The sequence below is a fragment of the Mustela erminea genome, chromosome 14 (genome assembly GCF_009829155.1).
Source record: "Mustela erminea isolate mMusErm1 chromosome 14, mMusErm1.Pri, whole genome shotgun sequence".
Taxonomy (NCBI): domain Eukaryota; kingdom Metazoa; phylum Chordata; class Mammalia; order Carnivora; family Mustelidae; genus Mustela; species Mustela erminea.
Window position 1 is genome coordinate 35,053,671 of NC_045627.1, and position 26,708 is coordinate 35,080,378.

Here is a 26,708-nt window from a genome sequence, read left to right on the forward strand (position 1 = left end):
TGGGTTAAAACACAAAAATTAGGGAATACAGGAAAAGCCATTCGATTCTTTCACTCATTTTAACCCTCTTTCCATCTTGCATTTTCATTGCAATGGTAATTCTGTATTGCATAACTCCTTTATTTTCCCAGAGGAAATAAAAGCAGTCCTGTTTCACATTTAAGTTCCTTGCCCTTCCACACAGCTGATTCGGTCAAAAACTAAGTTAATAGATGCACTTTTTAAAAAATGATTTGTAACTGATATTTTCAAATCACAAAAAGCTATTTTTTTTTTTTCTTTCCCACAGTGACTGGCAGGAATATTTTCAGCAAACACAGATGACAAAATGAAGCGCAGAAAAATGAATCACTTCGTTTAACGTTTCATAATCTCTGGCAAGGTTACTAGTCCAAGTGAACCAAGTGTCTGGTTTTCCTTCACTGAACAAAAGTCCAGGGGTCCCAATGATCTAGTATTCGAGTTCTGAACTTACACCTAAGGGCAAAGCCTGACGCGGCACCCTAAGCAACTAAAAATGCAAACAGCCACAATCGCTATGACCAAGCTAGGCGGTGAAAAATTTGCACACACATCATGACTTCAAATCTGCAGCTTGGTATGATTCCCTCTTTTTTTCGGGGGGGGGGGGGACACTTGATGTTTCATAATCTGTACCAATCCTCATTTTTCACAGTGCCCATTACGATCCGTGACTTGCGATGCGACAAGGAGACAAAGGGCGCATCTGCAGCTGCTCCGAGGCGGGTCCGTGCTGGGGGAACCCTCGCCCCAGAAGCGTTTACACGCCGGCCGCGCCCCGCCCGGGCTAGCAGACATGTCCCGCTGGTAGCAGCCCCAACAAGGCCAAGGGCCAGTCCCTGCATCTCGCCCGGGCCTGGAGCCCCCCTCCCAGCCTCCCTTCCTCCCCGCAGCAAGGCTGCCAAAAAGGCTCAGGGCGCCTCAGGACCCCCGCGGAGGGCTCACCCGGGGTCTTGCGCGACATCGCTGCACCTCTCCCGCCCTCGGCGTCTGGCACCCAGGCCAAAACCTGAGACGCGTCTTCCCTCCGCCACCCCCAAACCTGAAAAGTCATCGCCCGTCCCCGACTGTTCCACCGACCCGGGAGCGGCCCCCCAGGCAGCCGCGTCTTCGCCCCTAGGAAGCCGTCAGACCACAAGCCCTCGGCCATTAGGCCCTAGAACCCTGGAGGGAACCAGAAGGAACGGGGGGGGGGGGCGGCAGCGCGTTGCCATGGCGACCCCGGGCGCCCCCTAGTCCCCGGCTGCCCCCGCCCAGCCCCAGACCCGGGCGGGTTCGGGCCCGAGTTGCGACCCGGGGCCTCGGTGCCCACCACCACCAGTCTTCCTCTCCCGGCCTCGGCCTTCAGCCTCCAACCAAGAGCCCGGCGTCCGCTCTCGGTCCGCTCCCCTTACCCATGGCGTCGGTGGCGCGATCTCGGGCGGGGACGCCGTGGGCCCCGCCAACAGCTCCCTTCAGGCGGGCGGCGGCCGCCACGGCGTCTACCAGCAGGCCCGCCGCGGCCCACAGCGCTCCCGGCGGCCGGAGGACGCCCGGGAGGTCCCCCGGCGCGGCGAGTGGAGCAGGGGACCACGGGGCCTGCAACCGGCAAGAGACAAGCCCGCCCTCGCCCGGCCTCCTCGCGTCCAGCCTGACCGGAAGGAGGAGGAAGAGGAGCGCGAAGGAGACCGCGAGTGTTCTGAGCCGGAGGCCGGGCCCTGGTCGGACCACCGACCTCTCACCAAGGGCTGCGCCGGCGGCTTTGCCAAGGGGTACGAGCCACGCGCAAACGTTTTCATCCACGCGGCGGCGGGGCTCATCTGAGACACCTGACCGCCTCCCTTCCCGCCTCACGAGGTCTTAGGTGCAAAGAATTTAAAACTAGGCAGCCCAATCACGACATTTAAACCGTTAAATATGACGGCCGCAGGAAGGGCCGCCCTCGTCAAGGGACAGACGTGTAGAGATAAAGCCAATTTTTTCTCATTCAGGGAAGGAAAAAAACCTCTCGTGGTCAGATGATACTAGGTTAAGCTCTAGCAGTTTGGGAAGAGTAAACTATTCCGTAGTTAATTAGCAATTGTTAAGACGGTGGCTGAGCTAGAAAGACGGAGATACGTCACACATGGAGAGAAAAGTATAAAACAAACTGTAATGAGCAGGCTATGAAGCTGCACACACGAGTTGCGTCTTTCCTCAATGTCAGCTTTATTCAGTCATAAAGCAAGTTAAGGATTTCAAACTCAATGACATTTCACCACGTGATCAACTTGGCTTCTTCCTAGACACACAAAGCAGAACACAAGTCACACAACAAAAGATAACAGGGACTAGGAAGTTAAGGAACCAAACAAGAAGTCAGTCTGTGGATGCACAGTTGAGATAAGGCCTAGGTCTCCTCAGGGTCACCTCCAGGCACTTACTGCTTATTAAGTTCCAGCAGTGAAGGATCTCAGTTCTGTTCTGAGATCAATCAAGGAGAGCCTGTCAGCAGCAGCTGCCTTTTTAAGATTTTATTTATTTATTTGACAGAGAGAGCGCAATCACACAAACGGGGGAGTGGGAGGGAGAGGGAGAAGGGCTCCCCACTGAGCAGGGAGCCCCACTCTGGGCTGGATTCCAGGACATTGGGATCATGACTCAAGCTGAAGGCACCTGCTTAAACTGGCTGAGCCAGCCAGGCGCCCCAGCAGCTGCCTTTCTTTTTTTTTTTTTTTTTTTAAGATTTATTTATTTGAGTGATAAAAAGAGAGAGAGAATGCACACAAGCCAGGGGAGAGGCAGAGAAGACTCCCCACTGAGCAGGGAGCCTGATGTAGGACTGGATCCCAGGACCCTGAGATCATGACCTGAGCTGAAGGCAGACACTTAGCAGACTGAGCCACCCAGGAGCCCCAGCAGCTGTCTTTTGTTAAGGAGTCAGACATACAGGATGTTCAGGAGTCTGACAGTTTGCTAAAAAATCCTCCCTTTTTAACTAATGATTTTGGCTAGCTGAACATAATAAAAAAATTAAAATTAAAAAAAAAAAAAAAAAGAATAAACCTGCTGACCTGTTAAAAGAAAAAGGATCTTCCTTTTTAAAAAAGGATTAATCAGTCTTGGGACCCTACAGAGCTCCTCTGCTTCCGATTGTTATCAGTTCTGGGGGACCGTCAGCTGTTGTTGGTCTTGGTAGATAATCTGATTAATGCATTACCCTTAAGTGCTTGCATCATTGCTTGACAGAGGCCCCTGCTTGACATAAGTGACTCCATCTTGCTTTCTACATACAGTTTAAAGAATCATTATAAAGTGAACAGCTAAGTAACCACCATCAGATCAACTGAGCACAGGCAGAGATATCCTCCCTGGGAACTGCCCCTAGCCACCATTCACCGTCCCCCTTGAGGTAAATACCATTCTGGCTTTTTTGAGAATCATTTCCTTGCTTTTTTTTTTTTTTTTTAAGATTTTATTTATTTATGTATTTGACAGAGAGAGACACAGCGAGAGAGGGAACACAAGCAGGGGGAGTGGGAGAGGAAGCAGACTCCCTGCTGAGCAGAGAGCCCAATGTGGGACTCAATCCTAGGACCCTGAGATCATGACCTGAGCTGAAGGCAGAGGCTTAACCCACTGAGCCACCCAGGTGCCCCAGTGTACATATATCCTTGTGCCAATGACCAAGAGAGACACTAGAACATATAATTAAGAATTGGGGCACGTGGGTGGCTCAGTCAGTTAAGCGTCTGCGTTTAGCTCAGGTCATGATCTCAGGGTCCTGGGATGGAGTCCACGTCGGGCTCCCTGCTCAGCGGGGAACTTGCTTCTCCCTCTGCCTCTCCCCCTGCTTGTGCTTTCTCTATCTCTATCTCTCAAATGAATAAATTTTTTTAAAAAATTTTAAAAAAAGAATAGAGTAACTGAAAATAAGGTATGCCTTTTTTTAAATTTATGTGCTAGGCTCCTGGGGGGCTCAGTAGGGTTGAGCGTCCAACTCTTGATTTTGGCTCAGGTCATGATCTCCATGAGATGGAGCACCCTGTTGCTGGGTTCCATGCTCAGCAGGAATTCTGCTGGAGATTCTCTCCCTTTCCCTCACCCTCTGCCCCTCCCCCAGCTCATGCTCTCTCTCTCTCTCTAAAAATAGGTAAATAAAATATTTTTTAAATTTTTTATTTAATTAACACATATTATTTGTTTCAGGGGTAGTAAATAAAATCTTAAGAAAAAAAAAAAAGAAGTTACAAAGTTTTATCTTTCATATTTAGGCCTATTATTGCACCCAGAATTGATTTTAGTGAATGGTATGGAACAGGATCAAATATTTTTTCTACAAGTATAGCTAACTATCCCATTATCCTTCCTTTTTTTTGTTTTTTATTTTTAAGGATTTTATTTATTTGACAGAGAAAGAGATCACAAGTAGGCAGAGGAGCAGGCAGAGAAAGAGGGGGAAGCAGGCTCTGCGCCAAGCAGAGAGCCCGACACCAGTTTCTATCCCCAGGACCCTGAGATCATGACCCAGGCCGAAGGCAAAGGCTCAACCCAGTGAACCACCCAGACACTCCTCCCATTATCCTTTCATCACTGATCTTCCACACCCCTTTGGTATCAGTGAGCATGTAACTCTACATCAGTTCCTAGGCCAAAGTCTTCCTTTGCAAAACCACCCCATGAGGATGGAATTGTCTGCACTTTGCAGGTTAAACTAACTTCTGAAAGGTTAAGTAACTTCAGAAAAACTACGTGACAGAACCAGAATCTGAACCAATACAAAAGTAGCACCAATTTTCATAATCTCAAAATAAAGGTTTTAAAGTTTAGGAGCCTAAAACTCATTGCAAGTCTAACCCCCTCCATCTTACTATTAAGCATTGAAATATGACTGACTTGTTCATTTTTCTTCTCTCCAAATGATGGGTAAAAAAGTAAGTATTTATATTCTATGTGCATTTAAAAAAGCAAATAAAGTACATACTAACTTTATAGAATCATAACAGAGGAAAAGAGTTTTATTTCCTAGATTGCTTTTCCCCCAGTGACTTCATAGGTAACAGGAAGGAAAGAAATTAGGTAGGTAATAGGTAGTTAATACCTATGAAGAAATTACCTTCATAGGTAATAGGTAGGAAAGAAATTTAATTCAGTAGTAAACAAGTTTTATTTAAAGCAAGCAAGCTAAATAAATAAATAAAGCAAGCAAGAAAGCAAATAAATTCTACTGTTGAGGTGGATATTCTTAAATTCCAAAATATACATTTGCTGGATACTAAATTCCAATTCTGTTTGGAATTAGAATTGGAATTTAGTATCTATTGTTTAAACTAAATGAATAGGGTTAAAGTAGAATATTAATCTATACTGAGCCCTGGATTTACTAAAGCCAACAATCTAGGTTTTTAAACTTACTAGTATCATCACATAACAAAAATATTATTTTTTAAAAGCTCATCATATACTGAAATATAAAGGTGAAATTAAATGATATCTAAAATTTGCTTTAAAACATGTCAGCAAAGGGAAAAAAAAGAAAGGATATTGAAAACAATTGCAGCAAAATCTTCTACCTACTGAGTATGATGATGGTTGTATAGGAATTCACTTATTTTATTCTACTTTTGTGTATTTTTTATATGTGATACACCCTCCTATTTTCCACTCTAGTCCACAAAACAAAGCTTGTTGCAACCTATTAAAATTGCTTTCATGTGCCAGTAACAGGTTGGGGAATCATGGTTTGTAACCCATGGTCTCTAATACTTCCTTGTATATTTCTTATAACTAGGCTACTCCCTGTACAGGTCTTTTCCTTTTCCCACTTGTTATACCCTCTGTCTAGACTTGTCTATTCCTCCATTAGAATTTATGCAATTTATGTAATTGTACCCAGTCTTTATCAGACATTAAGATGCTACCTTCTCCAAAAAGCTTTTCCTGGTTTTTTTCTGACAAAAGAATGATTTTCATTTTTATGCTAGTATAATATTACTTAGACACAGATTTAGAACATTATCAATATTTGACTTTTTACTACTAGACAGCCCCGAACTTAATTATTCAAAATTAATAACTCACACACTAAGACCTAATAGTAGAAAACAATTCATATAATAAAAAACTGCAAGTAATTTTTTTAAAACATGAGGTAGAAACAATTTTGACATATTTCACATTCATTTTTTAAAAGGAAAAAACAACTTTGAGACAGAGATATCCATACTCCAACCAAAGGTGGATAAACTGAGGTTAAAATTTGTCACTTAACTAAGCACTTTGAGGTAATTCTGATTTACAAAAATATCTTTTTTTTTTTTTAAGATTTTATTTATTTATTTGACAGAGAGAGATCACAAGTAGGCAGAGAGGCAGGCAGAGGTTGGGGGGAAGCAGGCTCCCCGCTGAACAGAGAGCCCAATGTGGGACTCGATCCTAGGACCCTAAGATCATGACCTGAGCGGAAGGCAGAGGCTTAACCCACTGAGCCACCCAGGCGCCCTACAAAAATATCTTTATTCAAAAAATTTGAGAAAACTGAGTAGTGTCTCAAAACAAAGGGAGCATTTTGGTGAAAATAGGGATATGCCTTTTTAATTTGTCATCAATTCAGCAAACAAAACTCAAAGAATTATTTTCTTTTATATAAAAATCAGCAGAATACTGAATACTAAAAATAATAAGTGAGAAAGAGTAATCAGAAATTAATTGAAGGGCGCCTGCGTGGCTTAATTGGTTAAGCATCTGCCTTTAAACTCAGGTCATGATCCCAGGGTTCTGGGATCAAGCCCCCCATCAGGCTCCCTGCTCAGCAGGGAAGTCTGCTTATCCCTCTTCCTCTCCCTCTGCTCATGTGCTCTCTCACTCGCTCTCTCTCAAATAAATAAATAAAATCTTAAAAAAAAAAAAAGAAATTAAGTGGAAAGAATCCATTTATAAGTAATAATTTAAAAGCCTAGGTTTAAAGTGAAAATGTACGTTTTACCAAAAAAGCAACAGTCGGGGGAAAAAAACCAGTAAAATGGCCTTTCGATCACAGACCCTGAAACACAGAAAAGAATCACACCTGTGTTAACATCACAAGATTGTGCTTAAGTGATAAAAACAAATCAATTCTTTTTTACCTAATCTCTTAAATAAAGAAAATATGATAAAAATCTACAAAATCAAATCAGGATTGAAATTTTAGACTTTAAGTTTCTCAGATCCAAAAGTTAATCTATCATTAAAGCTGGTAAAAATTTATCAAACTCTCTCTAGGTTACACAAAAACACACTGATAGTACCTATAAAACTTAGACTTTTCAGTTTTGGGTACACCTATAGTGAAAAAATTAATAGTGTGTTAAGTTTTACACAGTGATAGAACTTTAACAAGATTATAGACCCCCAAAATAAATAAATAAATATAACAAAAAACTGTAACTCTCAACAAAGTACATTTACACCATTTCATACTCTTAGGATAAAAGTGATCTTCACAATCTAACCAGGCACTGCATTACAGCATATCCAAACTTCAAATAACAGGTAATATTTAGAGGAGATCTCATAGGCCAGTATAAGAAATCAAGGAAAATAGTGCTTTATCTTCTTTGAAAATCGCCCAATACATGACAAAGACTTTCATGTTCCTCTGATGGAAGATCCATGATGTAAAAAAATTAAGGAAGATATACTTTACAAAAAATGGAATTGCACAAAAACATTTATGATATTATTTAACATTTTGTAATTTGGTTTACAGGACCACTGAAAACTTTTTGTGACATTCTATGGATAATAATGTACTTAATAAGGTTTATATATCTTAGCCTAAGACCTTCATATAATTTCTTAAAGATAATTTATTTTAATCATAATCTACAATTATGACAAGGAATAATTCTCCATTTTAAAAATTCTCTTAATTTTTAAAAATTTTAATGCTTTGTCTTAGCTTTAAAAAAAGGCAGGGGGTTATAAATTAGGATGAGAAGAACCAGAAGGGGTAACCACTTTCCCTAGATGTGTTCTAGGAAACGTACCCTCCTCCTAGGGCAGCAAATCAAGTCTCTTTTCTTCTCCTTTCTCACTTCAAAAATATCCTTTTCCGGGGCACCTGGGTGGCTCAGTGGGTTAAGCCGCTGCCTTCGGCTCGGGTCATGATCTCAGGGTCCTGAGATCGAGTCCCGCAACGGGCTCTCTGCTCAGCAGGGAGCCTGCTTCCCTTCCTCTCTCTCTGTGATCTCTTCCCTTCCTCTCTCCTACTGTGATCTCTCTGTGTCAAATAAATAAATAAAATCTTAAAAAAAAAAAAATCCTTTTCCAACAGCTTCATTATTTCACTTTTTGCTTAAAGTTATTTTCCGTGAATTATTTTCCCTTTTCCCTTTATAGAATCAGGTCTTTTTTTTTTTTTTTTTAAGATTTTTTCTTTATTTATCTGACAGAGATCACAAGTAGGCAGAGAGGCAGGCAGAGAGAGAGGAGGAAGCAGGCTCCCTGCAGCGCAGAGAGCCCGATGTGGGGCTCGATCCTAGGACCCTGGGATCATGACCCGAGCCGAAGGCAGAGGCTTAACCCACTGAGCCACCCAGGTGCCCCGAATCAGGTCTTTGAAATGTGCCCATGGAAAACACAAAACATTAAGTTTCAATTTATATAAGTACATAAATAAAGTACTCACAATGGCACAGATATGACCATATACAAAACAAAAAGGATATTAACTTTTCTGAGTTTAGATGATGAAGTAACTTTCCCAAAGGAGGATAGCGGTTCAGTGAGGGCACACATCCCAGAAGAATCAGTTTATGTTTGGCTCTGGTTATAGCAACATTAAGACGTCGCCAATCTTTCAGGAGTTCACCAAGCTGAAATAAATAATTTTCAATTATTTGAGTTTTCTTATACATTTAAGTTTGTTCTGGCAAAGAACACAGTTTGTTATGAACTATTTCCCTACTTTAAGCATATATTCCAAAAAGGATTCATTGCACATTTAAAATTCTTTGGACAGTTGGAAAAACTTGCCCATAATGCCAACTTCCAAATATTCTACCTGGGATGTAATTTCTGAACAATAATTTAAGGAAATGAAGCAATCTCCACTCACTGTAGCATTATTGGTAACAGTAATAAAAACCTATAATACCCTTAGACTCAGGGAAGTGGTTAAATATACCATGACATGTATGTACAACAGAAAACTATGCAACTGTAAGAACACAATGAAGTCTCTTTCTGTATATTGACAGGGAAAGATCTCCAAGCTATTAAGAGAAAAGGGAAATATGAATACTGATTCATATCTGTTTGTATATGTTTAAAGGATAGGAATTACAAGTTACCCAAAAAAACCCCACAAATTGTATACTACTCCAACCCAAAACCAAAAAACCCCAAATAATCCAATTAAACAATGGGGAGAAGACAGGAAAAGACATTTCTCCAAAGATGACATACATGAGAAAAATCATTAATCATCAAGGAAATGCAAATCAAAGCCACAATGAGCTATCAATCATCTCACATCTATTAGAATGGCTAAAATAAAAAATACAAGAAACAAGAGTTGACAAAGATGTGGAGAAAAAGGACCCCTCATGCATTGTTGGGGGGAATGCAAACTGGTGCAGCCACTGTGGGAAACAGTATGGAGGTTCCTCAAAAAATTAAAAATAGAATTACCATATGATCCAGTAATTCCACTACCGGGCATTTACCCAAGGAATACGAAAACATTAATTCAAAGGATGTACACACCCCTATGTTTAGTGCCGCATTATTTACAATAGCCAAATTATGGAAGCAGCCCAAGTGTCCAACCACAGAGGAACAGATAAAGAAGATGTGAGAGAGATATATATACATTTATATATATATATATATGTAAATTGGGATAATACTGAGACTTAAGAAAGAATGAAATCTTGCCATTTGCAACAACATGGATGGATCTAAAGGATATAATGCTAGGTGAAATAAGTCAAAGAAAGACAAATACCATATAATTTCACTCATGTGGAATTTAAGAAACAAAGCGAATGAACAAAGAAAAAAGACAAACCAAAAAATGGACTCTAACTATAGAGAACAAATTGATGGTTACCAGAGGGAAGTTGGTGGGGGACAGCGTATGGGGGTGACATTGGTCAAGGGGATTTAGAGTACACTTATCATGATAAGCACTGAGTAAAGTACAGAATTTTTTAATCATTATATCTTATACCTGAAACTAATGTAACATGTATATTAATTATACTGGAATTAAAATTAAAAAACAAAAAACACCAAATTGTGATTATCTGTGAGGGTAAGAATTGAGTAGAAGAGTTACTGGGTAGAAAGACTTCTTATTCTATCTTTAGAACCATATGAAGGTATCACATAATCAAGAAAAATGAATGAAAAAGAGATAAACATGCAAAAATAAACCACCCTGGAATTATATATAAAATAAAAGTATATTTAAGAAAGCCTCTCTGTTTAAAATGTCTCTAACACAACAGCCAAAAGGTGGAAGCAACCCAAATGCCCACTGATAAATAAACAAACTATGCCATAAACATGTAATGGAATCTTATTCAGCCTTAAGAAGGAACAAAATTCAGATACATAATATAACAAAATTCTGATACATAACATATATAACATAATACAACATATACAACAATATAATATAACGTGCTGTATGAAATAAGCCAATCACAAAAGGAAAAATACTGGGGCACCTGGGTCTCAGTCAGTTAAGCATCTGCCTTAGGCTCAGGTCATGATCGTGGGGTCCTGGGATTGAGCCCCACATTGGGCTCCCTACTCAGTGGGGAGTTTGCTTCTCCCTCTCCCTATGCCCCTCCCCAATATTTGTGCTCAAGCATACTCTCTCTGTCATCTCAAATAAATAAAATCTTAAAAAAAATTTAAAAAAAATACAAAAGGACAAATACTGTATAATTCCACCAATATGAGATGACTGTAATGTCAAATTCAGAGACAGCAGATTGGTGATTGCAAAGGCCTGGAGGGACACAGAACTGGACGGTGGTTACACGTAGGTATAGAGATTTGGTTTTGCAAAATAAAAAAATATCAGAGAACTGCTGCACAACACTGTGCATATACTTAACGCCACTGAACTGTGTACTTAAAAACAGTGATGATTTTCAATTTTATATTACATAGAGTTTTTACCACAGCCTAAAAAAAAGCAAAGAAAAAAATGTCCCAAAATAATCAGCAGAAAATACAATGAACTCACAGGTCCATCCTTATTACTTCTAACAAAAGATACCAGAATGATACTTTTGTCTCTTCCTTGGTATTTGTCTACAGTGTTAACTTCAACCATCCTGATAGAAGAATGGAACAATAAATCATTGATGATCTTTAATTGCTGCCTGTAGGGTGCAATGATACCAATATCAGAGGGTTTACATCCAGCCTAAACAGAAAAGAAACACAATGAAAATGAAAATCCTGATTTTTGTTATTTAAGCTTTACTAAATTTATTAAATTAAATGTTTACATAATGTGCCCAATTAATTTTTATAATAGATCATCTTGTTGTAAGGAGTAAATAAAATTTCTAAATTTGCTCTAAATCTATATCCATATTTTCTGAGCCTTAATGATGTTCTCAAACATTGCTCTCTTGGTTTCTGTAGATTAATAACAGTATAATGGTTTGCATGCCACTGGAACAGTGCTGCTATAGGAGAAAAGAAAAAGGCACAAAGGGGGCGCCTGGGTGGCTCAGTGGGTTAAGCCTCTGCCTTCGGCTCGGGTCATGGTCTCCGGGTCCTGGGATCGAGTCCCACATCAGGTTCTCTGCTCAGCAGGGAGCCTGCTTCCCTCTCTCTCTCTGCCTGCCTCTCTGTCTACTTGTGATCTCTCTCTGTCAAATAAATAAATAAAATCTTTAAAAAAAGAAAAAAAAAAAAGAAAAAGCACAAAGAAATACATTACACTTTCTGCTATCCCTTACACTGAAGTTTCCAATCCCCAATCGCACTGAAGCAACCTTATGTTGACACAATCAGAATTATCTGATGTTACAAAAAATTACCTTAAACAGAAAGCCAAAATGCCATTATAAAAAATTACATCTTGGGGCACCTGGCTGGCTCAGTGGGTTAAAGCCTCTGCCTTCGGCTCAGGTCGGGATCCCAGTGTCCGGGGATCGAGCCCCACATCGGGCTGTCTGCTCCACAGAAAGCCTGCTTCCTCCTCTCTCTCTCTGGCTGCCGCTCTACCTACTTGTGATCTCTGTCTGTCAAATAAATAAATAAAATCTTAAAAAAAAAAAAAAATTACATCTTAGGGGCGCCCGGGTAGTTCAGTGGGTTAAAGCCTCTGCCTTCGGCTCAGGTTATGATCCCAGGGGTCCTGGGATCGAGCCCCGCATCAGGTTCTCTGCTCTGCAGGGAGCCTGCTTCCTCCTCTCTCTCTCTGCCTGCCTCTCTGCCTACTTGTGGTCTCTGTCTGTCAAATAAATAAATAAAATCTTTAAAAAAAAAAAAATTACATCTTAGATAATGTTCCCAAAATAGAACAAAAGCAATCAGGCTTCAGTTCTCTTAATGAACAAGGATTATGCTAGGCCTTAAGTTCCTTGCATTCTAACATTATTTTACACTTCATCTTAGTATTTGCTAGCCCACATAATTAAATTCTAAATTACCTTAATAAAAACAGAGGTCAGGAAAACTATTAGCTTAGCTTCTGTGATATTGCTCACACCACCCTTTTCAGCCTTTTCTGGTGCTGGAACCTAAACAGAAACAAAGAGTTAAGAGTATGGTCAGTACACAGAGAGCCATAGGGAGTACACTACCAGCTGTGGAGAAAAATGAAAAATGTCCTCATTTTAAAAGGTGAAGGTACACGAAAATAAACAAACAAATAAAAAGTTGAAGGTTAAAGAATTAACAAAAATGGAAAAAGAAAAAAAAAAGAAGAAAAAAAAAAAGAGAGAGGGGGAGGGGTGGGGAAAAAAAAAAAAAAAAGAATTAACAAAAATGAATGATAGTAGTCACCTTCAGAAAGCCCAGAAACAACGCATCTTAAACATTCTACAGTTTAGATTAAAATCTTTCTAGGAGCCAAGCACACATTGGGCTTCTCATACTTTACTCTTTTACCCCGTAGTTTATAAGTATCAAAGGCCAGAAAAGATAAGTAACTTGGCCAAGGCCTCACAGTACATCACAACTGCAGGATTCAAACCCGGATCTGGTTCTCATATCTGTGTTCTTTCCATTTTCTTGTTGCCTTTCATACAAATAATGGAGCAGATAAAATTCCCCAGGTTCTACCATAGCTGGTAAAACTCTCCAGGAACTACTTTGCTCCTACATAATCCTTAAGTAATCCTGATTATTATGGTTTTTTAAATTTTTTTAACTTTTTAAAAATTTTTCATTTATTTATTTGTCAGAGAGAGAGAGAGAGAGAGTGAGCACAAGCGGGCTGAGTGGAGGCAGAGACAGAGAGAGAAAGGCTGAGCAGGCTGAGCAAGGAGCCTGACGCAGGACTTGATCCCAGGACCCTGGGATCATGACCTGAGCCGAAGGCAGTCGCTTAACCAACTGAGCCACCCAGGCGTCCCTTTAAACTTTTTAAAGCAGACTCCATGCAGAGCATGTGGCTTGAACTCAGAACCCTGGGATCAAGAGTTGTACGCTCTACTGACTGAACCAGCCAAGTATTCCAATCTTGAGTATTTTTAATACCTTTTATTTGGGGCCAGGGGCGCCTGAGTGGCTCAGTCAGCTAAGCATCTGCCTTCGGCTCAGGTCCTGATCTCAGAGTCCTGGGATTGAGATCTCGGGTCCTGAGATTGAGCCGCGCCTCATTCCCCACTCAATGGACAGTCTCCTTCTCTCTCCCTCTGCTCCTCCACCTACTTGTGCTCTCTTTCTCTCAAATAAATAAATAAATAATTTTTTAAAAAAATTTATCTGAGACAGAGCATGAGAGAGCATGAAAGAGAGAGAGACAGAGAGCACACGCAGCGGGGAGGGGTAGAGGGAGGGAGTCTGATGTGGGACTTGATCCCAGGATCCTGGGATCATGACCTCAGCCGAAGGCAGATGCTTAACTGACTGAGCCATCCAGGCACCCAAATAAATAAAATCTTAAAAAAAAAAAATTTATTTGGAATCCTAATGCTGGGGATGCCTGGGTGGCTCCGTCAGTTAAGCAGCTGCCTTCGGCTCAGGTCATGAACCCAGGATCCTGGGATGGAGATCCAGCTCCCTGCTCAGTGGAGCCTGCTTCTCCTTCTCACTCTGCCTGGGGCTCTCCCTACTTATACTCTATCTCTATGGCAAAGGAATAAATAGAATCTTTAAAAAAAAATAGTGACCTAGGGCACCTGGGTGGCTCAGCGTGTTAAAGCCTCTGCCTTTGGCTCAGGTCATGATCCCAGGGTGCTGGGATCGAGCCCCACATTGGGCTCTCAGAGAGTCTGCTTCCTCCAATCTCTCCTCTCCGCCTGCCTCTCTGCCTACTTGTGATCTCTGTCCGTCAAATAAATAAATAAATGTTTTTTTTTAAAATAAAGTTAAAATAAATAGTGACCAATTATACGTATCATATTACCATAAATAATTATGTCATTTGTTATTATGATGGGTGGTTATTAAAAATAGGGCCTTACTTGCAGGGGTACCTGGCTGGCTCAATTGGTAGAAGCAAACTCCCTGTTGAGCTGGGAGCCCAACGCTGGATTCAATCCCAGGACACTGGGATCATGACCCGAACAAAAGACAGATGCTTAACCAACTGAGCCACCCAGGCCTCCCTGGTTGCTACTTTTTATCAGGTCATATAAAGACTTCCAAATGAATGCCGAGAAGCACTACATAAAACAAACTACAGAAATAACAGGGTCAAAACTTTGTTCTTAGTTCCTAGAAATAAGAATCAAGTCAATTTAAAGTCCTTGTGAAGTACTATTGAATGATAAGTTTGTAAAGAGGTCTTTATGTGCATATGTGGAGGCAGGAGGTAATAAATTATCTGTACTGTCAAGCTCAATTCTGCTGTGGACCTAAAACTGCTCTAGAAAATAAAGTCTCCATTTGTAAACCCAGCCCTTTAACAATATCAATGCCAATTTCTTTTTTAAGAAATGTAATTATACACTTGAGTTCACTTTCTAGCTCTTCTACTTCAAAAGTCGATTTTGACATCTATTAATTCCCAGAATAAACCTCCTTCCAAAGACACTGGCTCTATAGAAAGAAAAGATTCTTTTGTGTTGAAGTATAAGAAATACACTAGTTTTAACCGAACTCTATTAAAGCACTATTAAAAACTGAAGAATTTAAATAATAGGACAAAAGGAGGAAAAACCAAAATATTCAGGGTTTGTTTGTTTTCTTACCTTGTCTGTATTAAGAAAACAAACAGGATTGTTTGGCTCAAATACTCGAATCATCCAAGGATTTTCAGAATAATCAGCATAAAATTCCAGGTCCAGCTTTACATCTTTAAAGTTAGGCAGGCTGATCACTGCGTTGGCCACTTTGTCTGAGCCACACTCCAGCTTTCCTTCATATGTCAGCTTATTACTTAAGGACATAATTTGACTAAGGCAATTACAAAAATAATTTTAGTTTTGACAGATGAAAATAAACATGAAAAACAATCCTAGTGGGCACTCTTACAAATACCTGTTCATTCTGTACTGCACCGTTAATTGTACAACAGCATTCTCATTCCGCTCCAGTCTCTTGAATAAGCTTTCACTCATGCCAAGAGCTCTGTCAACAAATCAGATTCAGGCTTATCAGAGCCCAGACACTGTCCCAGAAAAAGAATCTAATTTAAAATTAAAACCTCAATGTCCGCTTACCTTGCTTCACGGTTTAGCACCAGGGGAGGGAGCTGCTGATGATCGCCCACCAACACAAATCTCCGAGAAAAAAAGAGTGGCCCTAGACAGACTGGTTGGCTAATTTGAGAGGCTTCATCCACAATACAAAAATCAAAGGTTTTACGAGAAAATATTGGATGGTTTATTCCCATACATGTTGTTGCAACTATACGCTAAAAACAAAGAAAGAAAATAGATGGGTTATGTAACATGTCCAAGAAACATAACTTGTTTTTCCCATATTTTGATTTACTTATTGATTTTTTTTAAAGATTTTATTTTTAAGTAATCTCTTCACCCAATGTGGGATTTGAACTCAGCTCCAAGATCAAGCGTTGCATGCTCTACCAACTGAGGGAGCCAGGTACCCCACCATTTTTTAACTTTAAGGTTCAAAAAGATTTTTGTCCCAAACGACAGGAATCCACCAATATTATTTAATTCTGAAACATCTGTAGTATGCAAAAAAAATTAACTTTTTACTGCAAATTTAAAAACAAGGGACACCTGGGTGGCTCAATCATTAAGCATCTGGCTTCTGCTCAGGTCATGATTCCGGGGTCCTGGGATCGAGCCCCACATTGGGCTCCCTGCTCAGCAGGAAGCCTGCTTCTCCCTCTCCCATTCCCTCTGCTTGTGTTCCCTCTCTCATAAATAAAATCTTTAAAAAAAAAAGAAAGAAAAATCAAGTAAATTTTCTGGACACTCTGACATTGCTCAAATTTGGATATTTCCAAATGGAAATCTGAAACACTCAAGAGGTAGTAAGTTAATTATTTTTTTTAAGTTTTTATTTATTTAAGTAATCTCTACACCCAGTGTGGGGCTCAAACCCATGACCCTGAGATCAAGAGTCACAATAATTTTTTAATTTTTTTTTTTAAAGATTTTATTTCCTTGAGAGAGAGCAAGAGAGAGTACAGGGGATGAGAGTGGAGCCCGACGCAGGGCTCAATCTCAAAACCCGAGGACCAGAGCCAAAAGCAGCCACTTAACAGACTAAGCCAGCCAGGCACCTCCAATAATTTTTTTTAAATATCAACAGGACTTCACTTCTGGTAAAATGGAGTGCTTTTCCTCACTCCTCCCACAAAGTACACCTACAAACTCTAAACATTATATATAAAACAAACATAAGGACTCTGAAAAGTGGAGAAAAGGTAGACCATCTAGGGACCTTGAGACCTGAGGAACAGTAGTTTGTTTCCTGGGTTTTCTTTGGCCCTCATCTGTCTCAACTTTGGATCTGAAGAATTTAACCCAGGAATTTGTCTGTGCTGATAGACATAGACAAAAAAAAAAAAAAAAAAAAAAAAACACTCAAAAAACGCCAAAGGAGGAGAAAAGAGAAAGCCTAGCAGACAGAAAACTTGTATACAATAGCCACTCAATAATAGCCACTCTACCCTAACCAAAGGCCACAAAAAACACTGTAGTCTTATGCCCCACTGATGTAGGCAAAGGAACTCCAATGTCCTACTGGGACAGTAAGAAAGCCGGGCAAGGAGGCAGCCAGGACTTTAATCCCTGCTGAATGATAATAAGGCCCCATCTCACAATGTCGGTGGAGACCATGTGGGGAACCCAGACTTCTACCCCTATCCATCAGTAATGAGGAGCCCCTACCGCTTTATGTTAAGAGGCCAAATGGGAACCTCACTTCAACTCCACCTGACAGTAATGAAGTGACGTACTCTCTTGCCCTATCAGAGTAGAATTGGAAAGCCAGCTAAAACAGAAATCTTAAATAACATAATGCAAAATGTTCAGGTTCGTCATAAAATATACATAGCCAGGAGCACATGGGTGGCTCAATTGGTGGTGTCCAACTCTAGATCTCACTTCAGGTCTTGATCTCAGGGTTCTGAATTCAAGCCCCACACTGGGCACAGAGCCTACTTAAAAAAAGGGGGGGGGGCACCTGGGTGGCTCAGTTGATTAAGCCTCTGTCTTTGGCTCAGATCATGATCCCAGAGTCCTGGATCAAGTTCCACATCAGGCTCCCTGCTCAGAAGGGAGCCTGCTTCTCCCTCTACCCCTCTCCTCTGCTTGGGCTCTCTCTCTCTCAAGTAAATAAACAAAATCTTAAAAAAAGAAAGAGAGAGAGAAAGAAAGAAAGGAAGGAAGAAACTATTACATAAAAAACAAAAACAAGGGAAGCCTAGGGGGTTTAGAAAATTAAGCATCTGCCTTCGGCTCAGGTCATGATTCCAGGATCCTGGAGCCTCCCTCTCCCTCTTCCCTTGCTTGTGCTCTCTCTCTCTCTCTCTCTATCTCTCTCTCTGTGTCAAATAAATAAATAAATAAATAAAATCTTTTTAAAAATACATTAAAAAAAAAATACCCAGGAAAATCTTGTACTGAATGAAAAAAAGGTACTCAAAAGATGCCAACCAGAAGGATATCAGAGATGTTAGAATTGTATGACAAAGACTTTATTTTTTTAAGTTTATTTTTATTTTTTTTAGTAAACTTTACACCCTATGTGGCACCCAAACTCATGACCCCAAGATCAAGAGTGCATGACAAAGATTTTAAAGCAGCCATGATAAAAATGTTTCATTGAGGAACTACAAACATACTTGAATCAAATAAAAAATAGAAAGTCTCAACAAAGAAATAGAGCACAAAAGAAAAAAAGAATGGAAATTTTAGAACTGAAAACATAGTAACTGAAACTTTAAAATCATGGAATATACTCAACAGCAGAGGACAGGGCAAAGATGCAGTGAACTGAGAAATAGGAAAAAAGAAATTATACAGGCTGAATAACAGAAAGAAAATAGCCTGAAGGAAAATACATGAACAGAGCCTGACAGATCTGTGGAATAATCAAAAGATCAAACATTTCTGTCTTCAAAGTCCTAGAAGAAGAAAAAGAGAGGGAAGAGCTGAAACAGTACTAGAAGCAATCATGGCTGAAAACGTCCCAAGCTTGGCAAAAGATACTAAATATACAGATTCAATAAGCTGAGAAAACTTCAAACATGATTTAAAAAAAAAAAGAAAAAAACATCATGAGACACACAGTAATTAAAATTCTAAAAACTAAAAGAAAAATGTCGGAGGGGGTGCCCGGGTGGCTCAGTTGGTGAAGCATCTGCTTCTGGCTCAGGTCACGATTTCAGGATCCTGGGATTGAGTCCCAGCTCAGGCTCCATGCTCAGGGATTCCCTCTCCCTCTGCCCCTCCTACTTGAGTGTGCTCTCTCTCTCCCTCTCTAAAGTAAATAAATAAATCTTTAAAAAAAAAAAAAAAAAAAAGAAGAAGAAGAAGTCTGGAAAGCAGCCCAAGAAAATTATACCTTGCTCTAGGGGAAAAACATTCTAATTCAAATGTCTGCACATTTCTCTTAGAAATCACAGAAGCCTTATAGAAGGGGCATAATATTTTTCCAGTACCAAAATAAAAGAATTATTTACCCAGAATCCTATAACTAACAAAACAATACATCAGAAATGAAGGCGAAATTGAGACATTCCCACAATGAAGGAAAACTAAGGGATTTGTTCTTAATTGACCTACTATTCTGAAAGAATGGATAAAGGAAGATCTTTAAACAGAAAGGAAATGATAAAAGAACAGAAATTTGGAAAATCAGGAGGGAAGAACATAGTAAACAAATATATGGATGGATAAGATATGTTTTTCATTTCCTACAAATTATATTTGATGGTTGAAGTAAAAATTAGAACACAGTCTGACATAGTCTATGTAGAAAAAAAAAGGCAATCATAAACAGGAAAAGAAAGGGACATAAATGGAGTTAAGCTCTCTAACTTCACAAGCACTAGTAAGAGGATAAAATCAACAGACTACATGTGCATGTGTGTCTGGTGTAATACACAGAGCAACGGACCAACCACTAAAAGCTATTCAAAGTGATCACACAAAAATACTATAGAGAAATCAAAATGAAATAAAAACTGTTCAAGTAAACCATAAGGCAGGAAAAAGAAAACAATCAATAAAAAGAGGGACACTTGGCTGCCTCAGCCAGTAGAACATGTAACTCTTGATCTCAGGGTTGTGAGTTTGAGCCCCACATTGGGTGTGATTATAAAAACAAAATAAACAACAACAATAAAAACCATAGGAAACATAAAACAAAAAATAAAATGGCAGACTTAAGACCTAACATGTGTCAATGTTTATGATGAATGTAAACAATTTATATATGTGTCATGTATATTTTAAAAGACAGGGATTAGGGATGCCTGGGTGGCTCAGTTGTTTAAACCTCTGCCTTCGGCTCAGGTCATTATCCCAGGGTGCTGGAATCAAACCTCACATTGGGCTCCATGTTCAGTGGGAGGCCTGCTTCTTCCCCTCCCACTCCCCCTGCTTGTGTTCCCTCTCACTGTCTCTCTGTCACATAAATAAAATCTAAAAAAAAAAAAAAAAAAAAAAAAGAAGACAGGAATCAAAACAATTAAAAAACAGATTGGCAGGGGCACCTGGGTGGCTCAGATGCATCTGCCTTCGGCTCAGGTCATGATCCCCAGGTCCTGGGATTGAGTCCTACATCAGGCTCCCTGCTTAGTGGGGAGCCTGCTTATTCCTCTGCCTCTCTCTCTCTCTCATGAATGAATAAATAAAATCTTAAAAAAAAAAAAGATTGGCAGAGTAGATAACATTATTTAGCTATATACTTTATACAAGAAAGTCACTTCAAATTTAATGATAGAAGGCATGTTAAAAATTGAAGGATGAGGGGCACCTGGGTGGCTCAGTGGTTAATGCCTCTGCCTTCAGCTCAGGTCATGATCTCAGGGTCCTGAGATCGAGCCCCACATCGGGCTCTCTGCTCAGCAGGGAGCCTGCTTCCCCCTCTCTCTCTCTCTCTGCCTGCCTCTCTGCTTCCTTGTGATTTGTCTGTCAAATAAATAAATAAATAAATAAAAATAAATTGAAGGATGAATGATCACACTGATAGATTTTCTTGCTCAATAATCCTTCTATAGTGGGAATAAATCCCACTTGTTCACAGTGTACAAACCTTTTAATGCCCTGCTAAATTTCATCTGTGAATACACTGTTGAGAATGTCTGTATCAGTCAAATACAACCAATAGGTTTTTATTTTTTTAAGGATTTTATTTATTTATTTGACAGACAGAGATCACAAGCAGGCAGAGAGGCAGGCAGAGAGAGGGAAGCAGGCTCCCTGCTGAGCAGAGAGCCCAATGCGGGGTTCAATCCCATGACCCCAGGATCATGAACTGAGCCGAAGGCAGAGGCTTTAACCCACTGAGCCACCCAGGCGCCCAATAGGTTTTTTTTTTTTTAAATTTATATTTATTTTTTTTATTTATTTTAAGATTTTTGTTTATTTGACAGAGACATAGTGAAAGAGGGAACACAAGCAGGGAAACTACAGAGATAGAGGGAGAAGCAGGCTTCCCGCCGAGCAGGGAGCAAGATATGGCGCTCGATCCCAGGACTCTGGGATCATGACCTGAGCCAAAGGCAGAGGCTTTAACTCACTGAGTCACCCAGGCGCCCCAATAAGTTTAATTTTTTTTTTTTTAAAGATTTTATTTATTTATTTGCCAGAGAGAGAGAGAAAGGGAGAGAGAGAGCGTGTGCAAGCGAGCACAGGCAGACAGAGTGGCAGCAGAGGCAGAGGGAGAAGCAGACTCCTGGCCGAGCAAGGAGCCCGATGTGGGACTCGATCCCAGGATGCTGGGATCATGACCTGAGCCGAAGGCAGCTGCTTAACCAACTGAGCCACCCAGGCGTCCCGCAATAAGTTTAATTTTTAAGAAGTTAATCAGATATACATTTTAGACACTTAAAATTTTTTCTTTTTTTTTTTTTTTAAAGATTTTATTCATTTATTTGACAGAACAAGAGAACAAGCATGGGGAGCAGCAGAGAGAGAGGGAGAAGCAGGCTCCCGGCTGAGCAGGGACCCAGATGTAGGTTTTGATCCCAGGACCCCAGGACCATAACCTGAGCCAAAGGCAGACCCCCAACCAAATGAGCCACCCACCAGGTGCCCTTCAAAATTTTTCAATAACTGGTATAGATAATAGAAAAAGGAATAGAAGGAACAGCCTATTAAATTTATTTTATTTATTTTAGATGATTTTTTTCAAAGACAAAACTATCAGTTAAAACTTCCCAGGGTGGGGAGTGCCTTGCTGGCTCAGTCAGTAGAGCAAGTAACTCTTGATCGTGGGGTCACGAGTTCAAGTCTTAAGTTGGATGTAGAGATTACTTAAAAATAAAAAAATTGGGGGGCGCCTGGGTGGCTCAGTGGGTTAAAACCTCTGCCTTCGGCTCAGGTCATGATCTCGGGGTCCTGGGATTGAGCCCCGCATCGGGCTCTCTGCTCAGCGTGGAGCCTGCTTCTTTCTCTCTCTCTCTCTGCCTGCCTCTCTGCCTACTTGTGAACTCTGTCTGTCAAATAAACAAATAAAATCTTAAAAAAATAATAAAATAAAATAAAGTAAAATAAAAATAAAAATAAATTAAATTAAAAAAATTTTTAAAGATTTTATTTATTTATTTGAGAGAGAGAGAGCACAAGCAGGTGGAAAGGCAGAGGGAGAGAGAGAAGCAGACTCCCTCCCTGATGAGCAAAAGGATGCTGGGATCATCACCTGAGCTGAAGGCAGACATTTAACCAAGTGAGCTACCCAGGTGCCCCCAAAATAAAATCTTTTTTTCTTTTTTAAGATTTTATTTATATATTTGACAGAGAGAGACACAGCAATACAGGGAACAGAAGCAGGAGTGGGAGAGAGAGAAGCAGGCTTCCTGCTGAGCAGGAAGCCCAATGTGGGCTTCCCAGGACCCTGGGATCATGACCTGAGCTGAAGGTAGACACTTAATGACTGAGCCACCCAGAGGCCCCCCAAAATAAAATCTTTAAAAAATAAAAACTTCCCCCCAAAATACAGACATTAAAGAATAAAATAAAAACTAGGCTCTATATCAAAAGTCTCTAAGTCTAGAAAAATCTATCATTAGACTGTTCATGTACTATTGTTTGGAATTCAAATAGGCTAAATAATCCTAATTATTTGCTAATTTTTAGTAAATTATTTACTAATAATAAATAATTAGTAGTTTTCTAGGTGTGATATTATAATAAAATAATACACATTTGTCCTCCTCTGGGTTCCTGACACAGAGATCCTAAAACCCTTGGAATTTCCTGAGTGTAAGGGGAGAGAGGAATATCTCTGGTTATTCATAATAAGCCCCTTTCAACCATACCTGCATTATGCTAATTAGAGGATGGGAGCCGGATGCCAGAGGAACCAATCTAGAGATTAAAGGGTTAGAATTTTTCGACCCCATCCCCAACCCCACCCCTCTACTGAGGGAATCAGTAGATAAGTTAAGTTAACTTAACTTAATCAGTAGATAAGTTGAGTTAACTTAATCATTGGTGTTAATGATTTAACACCAATGATTTAATCAATCATGCCTACATGATGGAATCTCCATAAAAAACCCCACTCAAAGGGGTTCAGAGAGCTTCTGGGTTGGTGAACACATCATGGTCTGGAAGGGTGGTTCATCTGGAGAGGGTATAGAAGCTCTAGATCTCTTTCCGCATTCCTAACCCTATGCATCTCTTCCATTTGACTGTTCCTGAATTGCATCCTATGAACACATCCAGTAATTTCGTCAGTAAAGCACTTACTTGAATTCTGTAAGCCATTCTAGCAAGGTGTCGAACCCTGGATGGGGTCATGGGAACCCTGATTTATGGCTGTTAGCTCAGATGCACAGGAGGCCCGGACTTACAACTGGGAACTGAAGTGGATGGTGCAATCCTATTAAGGGGTTGAGCACTAAGCTGCAGAATCAGCACTACCTCCACTAACTAGTGTCAGAAGTGCTATGAGTGGAGAGAAACAAGCATTTTCCATAACTAGGATAGTTTAAACTAGGAGATGGCAGCCCTCAATAATAAACCAGAATCCTCATTTCAGTTCAAAAGCAAAGAGCAAACTATAAATTAATAAAACTGGTCAATGTGACTGAATTTCCCAGAATGTTGTTTCTCCACTCAGTCTGGCTACAAAAATTCCTGCTGGTATTATTATGCAATAACTGTACTTACGTGGCTGTTGTAGAGTTCTTCCAGAAGAGCTAAGGATTTAATGGACTTGGATCTGCAAATTTCCTCCTCTGTGAATTTCTGGATGTCTTGATGTACCTTCTGAGCCTGACCCAAACGCAAAAATCCTATTTTAAACTTGGCTAACTTCAGAAGAATATTGTCAACAGCAGAATGTGTATAGCTGGTCAACAAAACACTAAAACCACAGGCATAGAGAATTCTTACCTAATAATGAATAAAAGAAAGGAAAATAATATTACTTTTAATTCCAAATAATTTTCAACATGCTTCAAATACAATTTTCAAATACATTTTTCAACATTTTTCAATTTCAACATTTTTTCAAATACAATCAGAAAACTTAACAGGGGGGCACCTGGGTGGCTCAGTGGGTTAAAGCCTCTGCCTTCAGCTCAGGTCATGATCCCAGGGTCCTGGGATCGAGCCCCGCATTGGGCTCTTTGCTCGGCAGGGAGCCTGCTTCCTCCTCTCTCTCTCTGCCTACTTGTGATCTCTCTCTGTTAAATAAATAAAATCTTTAAAAAAAAAGAAAAGAAAAGAAAACTTAACAGGAAGCATATCTTAGAGCTGAGCCAAGCTAAGTATTTAAAAAAATTATAAAGTCAAAATGTTTGATGAAAGTCACATGGCATTATCTCGTTAATGATATATTAATACCATATTATTAATGATAATAAAATTAGGTATATTTTATTATTTATTATTGATAATAAAATTGAGTACAAAGTACAAACTTTGAATAGTGCCTGGCACACAGTATCAATCAACAAATAATTGTTGCCATCATTATGATTAATCTAAGATTAGCACAGAAATCTACTGACATGGAAAAACAAATCCCAGAAAAATCTATTTCAACCACCTCTGTATAATTTATCAATTTTTTAAGGCAAAGAAAACATACAATGAAACACATGCCACCAACCAAAAGACATCTCAGATAATCCTAAATGCAAAAAACCTACAATATGATTACAACTTTTTGTGACTTAGCTTTTATATTTCTCTTGTCATTCATTTTTTTTTTAAGATTTTATTTTTTTATTTGACATAGAGAGAGAGTTCACATGTAGGCAGAGAGGCAGGCAGTTGGGTAGGGGAAGCAGGCTCCCAGCTGAGCCGAGAGCCTGATGCAGGGCTCGATCCCAGAACCCCACGATCATGACCTGAGCCAAAGGCAGAGGCTTAACCCACCAAGCCACCCAGGCACCCCCTCATGTCATTCTTAAAGGTTAATTTGAAATAAAGCCTTTTGATTTAAAATTCAGTCCTTTCAATAGAAAACATCACATTCTCCAAACTGATAAGCTGATTTAAATAGTTTCTAAGCAAAAGAATAACCTTACAAGAGTACATATTGTAGTTGTTTTTCCTGTTCCAGGCATACCCACGATGAGTGTGTAGTCTTTTGAAAGAAGTACCTTTTTCATTGCTTGCCTCTGAGGTTTATTCAAACCTACATTTAAATTTTAAAATAAGAGGAAAAAGAATGTTGGATTTCAATGAGCAGATTAACTGTAAGAAAAGCAGCCTCTCTATCAGACACATGAAAAAATGTTCATCATCACTAGCCATCAGGGAGATTCAAATTAAAACCACATTGAGATACCACCTTACACCAGTTAGAATGGCCAAAATTAGCAAGACAGGAAACAACATGTGTTGGAGGGGATGTGGAGAAAGGGGAACGCTCTTACACTGTTGGTGGGAATGCAAGTTGGTGCAGCCACTTTGGAAAACAGCATGGAGATTCCTCAAGAAATTAAAAACAGAGCTTTCCTATGACCCTGCAATTGCACTCCTGGGTATTTACCCCAAAGATACAGATGTAGTGAAAAGAAGGGCCATCTGTACCCCAATGTTTATAGCACCAATGGCCACGGTCACCAAACTGTGGAAAGAACCAAGATGCCCTTCAACGGACGAATGGATAAGGAAGATGTGGTCCATAGACACTATGGAGTATTATGCCTCCATCAGAAAGGACGAATACCCAACTTTTATAGCAACATGGACGGGACTAGAAGAGATTATGCTGAGTGAAATGAGTCAAGCAGAGAAAGTCAATTATCATATGGTTTCACTTATTTGTGGAGCATAACAAATAACACAGAAGACATGGGGAGGTGGAGAGGAGACAGGAGTTGAGGGAAATTGGAAGGGGAGGTGAACCATGAGAGACTATGGACTCTGAAAAACAGTCTGAGGGTTTTGAAGGGGCGGGGGGTGGGAGGTTGGGGGAACCAGGTGGTGGGTATTAGAGAGGGCACAGATTGCATGGAGCACTGGGTGTGGTGCAAAAACAATGAATACTGTTACGCTGAAAAGAAATAAAAAATTAAAAAAACAAAAAAGAAAAGAAAAGCAGCCTCTCTTCAAGTCTGTTTTTCAATATGTCTTTTTAAAGTAAGAAAATGTCATGGAGATATTAAAGCATATAGGTAAACTACTTCCCAAGAAAATCTGTCTAAAAATTATAAGTTTATTAAGTTACAAAAATGCTAGGCTATAATAGACACTGAATTATATATACAACCAAGAACAATCAATGGAAGCAGACATGCTGATTATCACGTACCTTTTAGAATGCAGGCAACTGTATCCTTTGCATCATATGGAAGAACAGAACTGAGGTAGGATGTAAACTGAGGTTCACGAAAGTCAATGATCAAATCTCTAAGTTTTTGGCTGAAAAGAAAAAAAAAAACTGTTTTTAGTAATATTCCTTAAGAAAGAAGGGTAAATTTCAGATTCACTCAT

General features: G+C 39.9%; 2 protein-coding genes across 15 annotated transcripts in view; both read right to left on the reverse strand.

Annotated features, from left to right (window-relative positions):
• Positions 1-1,826, reverse strand: part of RUFY2 (RUN and FYVE domain containing 2) — a 55,923-nt gene extending 54,097 nt beyond the window's left edge. For 7 of the 9 annotated variants that reach the window (XM_032314104.1, XM_032314102.1, XM_032314101.1 and 4 more), the window contains exon 1: positions 967-1,409. In XM_032314104.1, the coding sequence (XP_032169995.1) occupies positions 967-1,171 (205 nt within the window). In that variant the 5' untranslated portion in view covers positions 1,172-1,409. The other 2 variants (XM_032314106.1, XM_032314110.1) reach the window with 2 other exon arrangements.
• Positions 1,827-6,854: 5,028 nt separating this feature from the next.
• DNA2 (DNA replication helicase/nuclease 2) overlaps positions 6,855-26,708 on the reverse strand; it is a 58,670-nt gene continuing 38,816 nt past the window's right edge. For 5 of the 6 annotated variants that reach the window (XM_032313303.1, XM_032313300.1, XM_032313298.1 and 2 more), the window contains exons 12-21: positions 26,527-26,636; positions 25,295-25,404; positions 23,928-24,152; positions 15,825-16,018; positions 15,643-15,732; positions 15,354-15,558; positions 12,645-12,734; positions 11,222-11,404; positions 8,688-8,834; positions 6,855-7,634 (exon numbers count right to left, since the gene is read on the reverse strand). In XM_032313303.1, coding sequence (XP_032169194.1) covers positions 7,566-7,634; positions 8,688-8,834; positions 11,222-11,404; positions 12,645-12,734; positions 15,354-15,558; positions 15,643-15,732; positions 15,825-16,018; positions 23,928-24,152; positions 25,295-25,404; positions 26,527-26,636 — 1,423 coding nt within the window. In that variant the 3' untranslated portion in view covers positions 6,855-7,565. The remainder of the gene's footprint in view (positions 7,635-8,687; positions 8,835-11,221; positions 11,405-12,644; positions 12,735-15,353; positions 15,559-15,642; positions 15,733-15,824; positions 16,019-23,927; positions 24,153-25,294; positions 25,405-26,526; positions 26,637-26,708) is intronic. The other variant, XM_032313299.1, reaches the window with a different exon arrangement.